Source organism: Penaeus monodon, chromosome 3 (assembly GCF_015228065.2).
Source record: "Penaeus monodon isolate SGIC_2016 chromosome 3, NSTDA_Pmon_1, whole genome shotgun sequence".
NCBI lineage: Eukaryota > Metazoa > Arthropoda > Malacostraca > Decapoda > Penaeidae > Penaeus > Penaeus monodon.
In genome coordinates, this window is record NC_051388.1 from 18,432,376 (window position 1) to 18,442,563 (window position 10,188).

The 10,188-nt window shown below is 45.3% G+C and overlaps 1 protein-coding gene across 1 annotated transcript in view; it reads left to right on the top strand.

Annotated features, from left to right (window-relative positions):
* The first annotated feature begins 520 nt into the window (after window positions 1-520).
* The window catches only part of LOC119592886 (ADP-ribosylation factor-like protein 4C), a 16,921-nt gene continuing 7,253 nt past the window's right edge, over window positions 521-10,188 (top strand). The window contains exons 1-4 of the mRNA XM_037941784.1: window positions 521-885; window positions 8,679-9,105; window positions 9,525-9,698; window positions 9,962-10,030. Coding sequence (XP_037797712.1) covers window positions 8,926-9,105; window positions 9,525-9,698; window positions 9,962-10,030 — 423 coding nt within the window. The 5' untranslated portion in view covers window positions 521-885; window positions 8,679-8,925. The remainder of the gene's footprint in view (window positions 886-8,678; window positions 9,106-9,524; window positions 9,699-9,961; window positions 10,031-10,188) is intronic.

Genomic DNA, 10,188 nt, shown 5'->3' on the forward strand with positions numbered 1-10,188 from the left:
TTGCGTGCGGGCGGGTGACACTGCGGGGCATGATCTTCGTGCGGTGGGTGGGGGTGGTGAGTCACGCCAAGGGGGCTGCCGTAAGGACCCTTGCAGAGGACCGTTGCAGACCCGCGTTCCTCTGCATGTTTTTCAAACTTGCAACGCGTCCCTGGGGGGAAGTTGGAGGCGGTTGGTACTCCTGCTGAGCGGTGACGTCACCCACTTGAGCCCTTACTTGATGACGTATTCATGACGTGGAAGGTGACGTCACCTTTCAGGTTGTTTACTAGATAGTTCCTTAACGACCACTCGTCTTGAATACTAATAAGAGAGCTTCCTGTCGGCGCTCCTGCGTCGGGAAATCGGAATCCTCGCGGGCGACTGCCAGACCAGGAAACAAGGAAAGGCAGGAAAACCTCAATGGCCCGCGGGTTACTCATTGCATTCCAATCCGGGCAGGAGGGACTCGGGCCGACAGATTAGACATGAAGGGGTAACTTGATACGAGGTGATAGAAGCTCCCACACCCTCGCACGGGCGCCACCCCTTATCCCCCGCCCCTCCCCTGCCGACTCCCCCCTTCCCCTCAACCTACCACCAGCGCCGTCGTCGCTATCGCATGAACCAGTATTGTCCCGGCAGTCGCTCTCACGTGTCGTCCGTTGCTCCGGTCGTCCCCCCCGCGCCCTTCCCCCCCTCCCTCACCCGCGCGCTTCTAGGTGATCTCGCGTCTCCCGCCTCGAGGCCCGCAGCTTCAACATTGCGACTCAGTCAGTATCTGTCGCTTGTCCTGTGCTCACGGGCGACCGCGCCTTTGCCGAGCGCTCGCAGTGTTACTGTTTCATTAGTAAGAGAGCGCCTTGTGACTGTGTTGGACGCCTCTCACGACCGGGTCTTTCGTAGGTGAGTTTACCCGATCTACTGGAAATTCTAGTGATAGATTTTTTTTCCGTTTTTTTTTTCTTTTTCTGATTGATGTGCATCATTATACAGTTACAACTTGTATTTTTTTTTTTTTTACATTGCATCTGTACATGCTCTTGTGTCATCGACTTGGAACTTGTCCAGTGGCTCTGAAAAAAACAGCCAGGTGGACTTTGTGGCCGACGTGCGTCTACCTTGGAAACACTAATCAGTCTAATGATAATAGAAATGTTGAATCATCCCCCTTGCATTGTGAAGCGTTTGATATCGGGGCGAGGACGAAATGCCAACAGGGCCGAATATCAAGCGATTTAACAATGACTCTGGAAAGAAAAAAGTTTAAATACGACAAGTGTTCAACGCATTCCGATCCCGAATTGGAAGGCCGCCGATGCAGAACGTTTAGGATGGATTACGCAGACTGTTTGCAATGTGCATGGGCGGTGCATGGGCGTGGGCGCAACTCCGGCGCTTGATGACACTAATGAATGAGTCGGCGGGCGAGATGAGGCATTTAGCGTGTCGAGTGGATGTACATTTAAGATGATGGCTGGATCAATATACAGATTGAAACACTCGTGAATGGAGGACGAGGTGGATAATCCTGAGGAAAAGAGAGAGGGAGGGAGAGAGAGAGAGAGGGGAGAGAGAGAGAGAGAGAGAGAGAGAGAGAGAGAGAGAGAGAGAGAGAGAGAGAGAGAGAGAGAGAGAGAGAGAGAGAGAGAGAGAGAGAGAGAGAGAGAGAGAGAGAGAGAGAGGAGAAAGAGAGGAGAAAGAGAGAGTGAGAGTCATGTTGAAGGAGCTGACATGACATATAGACACAGATGAACGCCTTGGGAGGTGGCGAGTGGTGAAGGTAGGGGGTCCGGCGAGAGAAAGGAAGAAGAGAAGGGAGGGAAGAGAACGAGGGAACGATCGCCACGATACAAACTGGAAAAACGACTCAATAGTTCCGGGACGAAGAGGCGCGTTCTTACGTTGTCGTCTTGAGATGCCAGTCAGGTCATGTCTCCGCACCTGCATGTTGAGTGTGGCTCCCGGGTGAACAGCGAACCACCGGCTGCATCGAGTCTTTTTTTATTATCATTTCTTTCTTTCTTCCCCTTTTTCTTCTGCCGTATTTTCACATCTTCGAATCTTTTTTTCATTATGATTTCTTTCTTTCTTCCCCTTTCTTCTCCTTTACTTCCATCTTCTCTTTTGCTCTTTTTCGTCTGTTTGCTACGTCAACAGTAGACGATCGGCCATAAGACGTTTTTGTCCTCGTTTTCTTTGCAGTCTTCCGTATTCTTTTCCCTTTTTTTTTCTTCCTCTGACGTCGTAAAATGCACGAAGCCTCGGGCATACCCAACACACTTGTCGGTCGATAATTAGTTCGTAGTACATTTCCGTCTTGCAAGCGTGTCCATGACATCTAAATCCTTCGTTGCAATTTGCACGATGATTGTGTTATTACTATTATTATTTATTATTTATTATTATTATTTTAGTTGTTGTTTTACTTCTTATTGTTATTATTATTATTATTATTATTATTATTATTATTAGTAGTAGTAGTAGTAGTAGTAGTATCATTATTATTATTATTATTATTATTATTATTATTACATTCATACCAACCCATCTTACGAATCCAAATGATACTACCCAGGGAAAAGACACGACATACCCACTAACTACAGGAACTCAAAGCAAAATATACAAGCAAACAGAGCGCGTGCGTCTGCAGTTTGCAGGTGTATAAATCACGCTCAAATAGAGTTAGACAAGAAAGAGCACGAGACAGGATACATTAATTGTATGTGAGCCGGAAAAAGAGATGGAAGGCGGCGGGGCAGGGCGGAAGAAGACGCGGAAGGGGTGACTGTCTCACTGACTGTCACTGACTGATTCACAGACTGATTCGCTGACTGTCTCACTGACTGATTCACAGACTGATTCTCTGACTGTCTCACTGACTGATTCACAGACTGATTCGCTGACTGTCTCACTGACTGATTCACAGACTGATTCGCTGACTGTCATCGACTTTCACTGACTAGTTCATTGACTGATTTTCTGACTATGTGGTGAATTAACTGGATTCCTTGTTGACTGAGGGACTAATTGACTGTCTGACCGTGTCTGATGTTGTGCTTATCTAATTATCTGACTGACTGTTTCGCTGAGTGTATGTCGGCTTGACTGGATTACCGTCTGATTGACTGTCTGACTGTGTGTCCGACTAACTGCTTGTCTAACTAGCTGACTAACTAACTGACTCTCCTACTAACTGACTGGAGAGAAGACTGGGGGAGATGACTGGCAAATAGTCCGGCTAGACAAATGCCACACGTAATACCAAGAGATGGATTGATGACAAGTTGAGTGAATAGAAAGATAGATCGGTAATTGAGCCGTTGATGTAGACGGACACGTGTAAAGGGTAAATTGATAAAGGGACTGTGGAGTGGATGTGTGATTGGATACGTGGTTGGATACATAAAGATGGATGTGCAAGACGAGGAGCCAATTGTACCCAGCTGAGTGGATAGATGTTCAGAGGTAATGCATGACGAATAGATGGTGAGAAGGAAGAAGGTATAGATAGAATCGAGAGGAGATGGGGCACCAGTAAATAGACGGGGAGAATGATAGGCAATCGAGTTAATAGACCGGGTATGAAGCTGGTGGGCAGCCAGAGGGACACCAGCAGGGTAGGCGGCGGTGGGCACGCGGGCAGGAAAAGCAGGCCGAGGCGAACGGACAAACAAACACGCAGGCAGGCTGGCAGGCAAGGAGGTAGGGTGGCAGGTAAAAAGCCAGACCAACAGATAAGTAGATGGACATAAAAAGGAACAGATAGACAGACGAAGAAACGGACAAGCAGGTAATAAGACGAACAGAGAAACAAGCAGAACGCACAGGCGCAAATAGACAAGGAAGCCAACAGGCAATCAAACGTACTTGCAAACAATCAAACAAGGCAAGCACAGAACAACCAGACAAGCGGAGAAGCAGGTAAACAAGCAGGCAGCGAGATGGCCGGCGGGTTCTGGGAGGCAGGACGTTTTTGGCCACAGGAAACGCACAATGAAAAGAACGTGATCATGCGCCGGTGACCTTTGTGGACAAGCCGGCCGCTGAGGGCTGGAGGGACCGCGGGCTTAAAACGTTCTTCCCACACACGGCGACTGGCAAAAAGACACTATACGCACGCTTTGTTTGTGTTAAAAAGAATAAGAAAATTAAAAATGAAGGGGAAAAGGGGAGAGGGTAGACACTAAGATGTACAAGCAGATTTTTTTTCTCTTCTCTCTGTTTGTCTTCCAGAGTCTCTCACTTTGTCAGTCTGGAAGTCTCTTTATTTCACTCTCTCTTCTTTGCTCTTCTCTCTCTCTCTCTCTCTCTCTCTTCTTTACTCTTCTCTCTCTCTCTCTCTCTCTCTCTCTCTCTCTCTCTCTCTCTCTCTCTCTCTCTCTCTCTCTCTGACCCTTCCTCCATTCCTTTTTCCACCTTGTCTATCTCTCCTACTCTTCTTCCCTCCTTCCTTCCCCTTATCCCCCCTCCCTCCCTCCCTCTTTTCCACCCCCCTCATTCCTCCCTCCCTCCCTCCCTCCCTCCCTCCCTCCCTCCCTCCCTCTTTTCCACCCCCTCATCCCACCCTCCATCCCTCCACGCACACACATCATACTCCGTGTACGCAAACAACGACATTCTTATAGCCCATTCACCATGCTATTTTTGCTTATTGTCTCGCTCGCCTGGGTACCGTGCATGGCCTTCAGCTGTTGATTGAGGGCTTGGTCATGCAATATCACGGGAGAAGGAATTCGTCATGATGCCTTTTATCTTATGGTTTATTACGCTGATTCCCTTGTGGTTCGATAGTTTCTTAAAGGCAGATTATAAAAATAAATAGTCTTTCTCTTTCCGTTTTGATTTTGTGCCATAATAGAGGAGGAGAGGAGGAGGCGAGAAAAATATGCCGTTTTTATGCCGTGCCAGAGAGGGGTGTGGTCAGGGCGCGGGATTTTCGCCTCTATGTCCCTCTATCCTTGGCGGGGAATGGGCGGAATCTTCGAGAATGCAGAATGGCAGTCATGAGGAAAACATTTCACGAAGTGATAATTGTGGGTTACATTTGGCATTCATTTTCATTTGAAATCTTTCCGAATTATCGTATGTCTATGTATGTCTGTATATATCTATGTATCTGTTTGCCTGTCTGTCTGTCACAGATAGATGTATGTATGTGATTTTATGGATATGTGCATGTGTGTGCATGCGGCATCACTTTATCTTAGCACTGGCTTCGTTACGAAATCTAACCATGGTCATGCACTAATTTGCAGACGAAAAAAGGCGCAAGCGAAGCCAATTAAACCCCGAAATCTCGTAATCACGTATTGAGGTCGCGCCAGCATTACGAGGGAAGACCTACCACCAGCAACTACCTGGCTGGGTCGTCCCTGCGTTACGACACGACCTGAAGCGACCGCGAACGACGCACGGACGCCAAGGCAAGGAGGCAGCTGCGCACGATTGACCACGCGAGACAAAACCCTTTTATGGCCATATTCCGCGAAATTGGCGCCGCGGTCAGATTTTTTTTTTCTCTCTCTCTCTCTCTCTTGCTCTCTCTTTCTCTTTCTCGTTAAATTATAAACAATTAATTTAATTTCTATTTATCTTATACCATAACATTTTATTATCATCATCATAATCACATTATTATTATTATTATTATTGTGGTGAAAATAACTCTTTTTAAATTCAATTGCCTTCCGACCCGAAGCAAGATGGCGGCGGCGGGACGGTGGAGGGTCGGAGTTGCGTTTCCCGCGGTGTCGACCTTGGAGGCTGCGATGTCGTAAGCTCAGTTTCGAGCGGAGGACCGTGGCTAACAATGCGCACTTACGAATTTATGTGTTTGCGTGATATGTATATGTATATATATATATATATATATATATATATATATATATATATATATATATTTATTTATTTATATTTATATGTACGTGCATATCTGTCTCTCTTGCTTTGTGTGTGTGTGTTTATGTATGTATGTATGTATGTATTTAGCTATGTGTATGTGTCTGAGTGCGTCTGCATCTGCAATATGTACAAACATACATACACACACACACACACACACACACACACACACACACACACACACACACACACACACACACACACACACACACACACACACACACACACACACACACTCACACTGTTATATCTAATCTTCTTACTCTCTTCCTCTCTCTCTCTCTCCCTCTCCCTCTCCCTCTCCCTCTCCCTCTCCCTCTCCCTCTCCCTCTCCCTCTCCCTCTCCCTCCTCCTCCTCTCTCTCTCTCTCTCTCTCTCTCTCTCTCTCTCTCTCTCTCCTCTCTCTCTCTCTCTCTCTCTCTCTCTCATTCTCTTTCCATGCCGAATTTCGCAACGTGGTCAAAGCTTTCGGAAAATAGAAATAATAAAAGCAAACTCTGCTGCGGTTATCGTGATGATGAGAACAGGGAGATTAGTAACCCGCGGAAAAAAATAGTAAACGTAATACAAATTCTGACATTTATTTTAGTTTGTATGTATACTTTTTGGTTTATTCATTCTATTTTGCATCTTCGCTGTCTATTATTTTGTTTCATTTTCATCATTGTTGTCGTCGTCATCATCATCGTCATCGTCATCATCATCATCATCATCGTCATCATCATCATCATCATCATCATCATCATCGTCATCGTCATCATCATCATCATCATCATCATCATCATCGTCATCATCATCATCATCATCATCATCGTCATCGTCATCATCATCATCATCATCGTCATCGTCATCATCATCACCATCATCATCATCATCGTCATCATCATCACCATCATCATCGTCATCGTCATCATCATCATCATCATCATCATCATCGTCATCGTCATCATCATCACCATCATCATCATCATCGTCATCGTCATCGTCATCATCATCACCATCATCATCATCATCATCATCGTCATCGTCATCATCATCATCATCATCATCATCTCTTTCTTCGCAATGATATCCAAAAAAAAAAATGCTCTTCCATTTTGGTCATTTGTTCTAAGAAAAAAACATAAAAACCGACTTAAAAGGGATGACTGAACACATTAGCAGCACTGCAATTACGTCACCTGAACTGCAATATTTCTTCAGTGCAAACGAGTCTGACACAAAACAAAATCCTATCGCTACCCCGCCTTAGCAACACTGCTTCTGGAGAAAAAAAAGGAGATGGAGAAAAACCGACAACAGATAAATGAATGAATTGAATAAAACATGATAATGATAATGATCTAATCCCCCCAAAAGAAGATAAGAGCATATATGAATAATTGAAAATGCCACAGAGTCGAATGCGAGAGTCGCCTTGTCTCACCTTTCTTGCGCGAAGGTTGATTAACACTCGATTCCCAGACCTTGTCAGTCCGGTCCGGAGAACTTCATACGTTTATAATTTGTAATTTGAGGGTTTACATACACCTGAGAATCTTCAGACATTTATTATTTATAATATGAGGGTTTACATGCATCTGAGAACTTCATAGTTCATATGATTTGTAATTTGAGGGTTTACATACGCCTAAGAACTTTAGATATTCCGGATTTTATTACAAGTGTTTACGTACAACTGAAAACCTTTTGTAATTTAAGGGTCTACATGCATCTAAGAACTAAGGACATTTCGGATTTCAATTCAAGCGCTGACATAAACAACTAAGAATTTCAAACGTTTACAATTTGTGATATGAGGGTTTACATTTTCCTTGAAACTTTTGACGTTAATGCTTTGTAATTTACATTGTCTGAGAAATTTAAGCGTTTGTGCATTGTAATTTGAGGGTTATGCACTAGCAAGAGATAAGCGAGCATATACCCATACTGCACTGGGCGTTGCACGTCAGCAGTAAAGGATGAATATAAACATTTACTTAGTCTTGTCTCTGAGAAATGGGAGTAATTTGTAGAAGTTTACAGCTGGAAATTAGTTGTATCAACTCTGTAGTTGTAAAAGACGTGTATTTACGAATTAGTAACTATATATGTAAACCTACTTTCGGAGATTATTAATGACAGCCAAAAATATGTAGTTCACATACAGCCAAGAATATGTAGTAACAGACGTAAACCCTATCTGAGAATTAGCAGTAATATACTTACAGCAATATCCAGTAACTACACGTAGATCAAAAAAACAGTTGACATATCTACACTTAAAGCCGCACATATATAATAACACTCTGAAATCATAGTCATTATCGTAAGTAGCATAACAGCACACATACACTTCTACCCGCAACCGAGGCTCTTTTCCCGACAGAACGGTAGACGAGCAGACAGATGTTGCCTCATCTCGTCACACTTGAGATGGAGTTGTGGGAAATAACGCCGTCTACTCCTACGGCCGTATGCGCGTTCCTGTTGCGGTCGAAAACGCACGGCTGAGTAAGGGAACCTGTCGGGATTTCTGTCTTGTACGATTTATTTCATCTGCTGGCCGAGGGAGAACTTTGAGACGGTTCTCGTGTTGTTATTAATGGATGTCTTCTCTTGCGAGATTGGTTGCTCGGTCTGTGCGTTAGTCTTGTGACGTGGTGTCCTTTTTTGTTTCCGAGATTATTTACTAAACCTATGCTATCCACTTGGATTAATGATTTTGTTGCTGTTTTTATTTTTTTTTTTTTTTTGTTACTAGGTGTAAATGAATAACATAAATAAAGAAAAATATGTTGTGTTTTTTTCAGGAGGGAAGCTGGAAGGTGAACACGGACGTGCCTCACGAATTCAACGATTCTGAAAACCGACTTCGAGAAGCCCTTGAAAGGGTCACTCACCGAAACGAGACTGTCAGCCGTCCCTCCTTGAGGCTGACGGTCAGCGCCCCTCATCATACAGACAAAAAAGAAAAGAGAAATTAAAAAAAAAGATAAAAATAAAAAAGATAAACCTTAACCCATCCCATCACACCCTCAACAAACACACGCCCTAGTGATGGATTCCTGGTCGAGAAAAAGGGCAGGAGTGGCTCGTGCTGTGGAAGGCGTGGTGAAGCGGCGGAAACACATCGTCCTCGTGGGTCTCGACGGCTCAGGCAAGACCACAGTGCTCACACGCCTCAAGTACCGTTGCTACGTGGCCACCACACCTACTATAGGCTTCAACCACGAGAAAGTAAGTTGAGCTTGGGAGAGACGGTGTTGACGTCGTTGGGTGTGAAATCGTTTGATGATATGTATGTCTTTTTGTATATGTTCCACTTTCTCTCTCTCTCTCTCTCTCTCTCTCTCTCTCTCTCTCTCTCTCTCTCTCTCTCTCTCTCTCTCTCTCTCTCTCTCTCTCTCTCTCTCTCTCTCTCTCTCTCGGCCTATCTATCGGTCTGTCTATATATCTATCTGTTGATCTATTTATTTATCAACATATCTATTTCTCTATTGATCTATCTATCTCTCCGTCTGTCTGTCTGTCTGCCTTCCTACCTCTCTTCCTCCATTTCTCTCTCCTCCCTGATATGCATCAACCCTTCTACAAAACCATATCCAAAAATTACCTCCCCTCCCCCACTCACGACCCCCTCTCCCCTCCCCCACCAGGTCTGGGGCGGCGGTTACCGGTGGTCGTGCTGGGACGTGGGCGGCGGCGAGCGACTCCGGCCGCTGTGGTCGTCCTACACCCGCGCCACCGACGGGATCGTCTTCGTGGTGGATTCGGCTTCCATGGGCGACATGATGGAGGAGGCGAGGGTCGAGCTGGCGAGAGTCCTCAAGGTCAGTCTCGAGGGACAAGCTTCCCTTCCTTCCTTTATGGGCCGGTCTGCCAGCGGCGGCGCGGCGGCGGTGGGTCCCGAGGAGGGGCAGCCGCTGGGAAAGGGGGCGGTTGCATAAGGAGTAGGGCCGCCGCGTTTGCTTCATTGCGATGGCCATAACTGGAATTGGGGACATAAAAGTGCGAATAGAAAGGCAGATAGATGGATTGATTTTTAGATAGACAGATAAGTCCAGATTATAACCTTCTGTTTCTCCCTTGACAGAAGTCGCGGGCGTCGTCAGTACAGCTAGGCATGCCTTCCCCGCCTCTTCTGGTGCTGGCGAACTTCCAGGTAAGAGACAGAGAGAGAGAGAGAGAGAGAGAGAGAGAGAGAGAGAGAGAGAGAGAGAGAGAGAGAGAGAGAGAGAGAGAGAAGAAGAGGAAGAAGAAATAGAAATAGAAAAAGGAGACTATACTGAAGAACAACAACAAAAATACACTGAAGAAGAA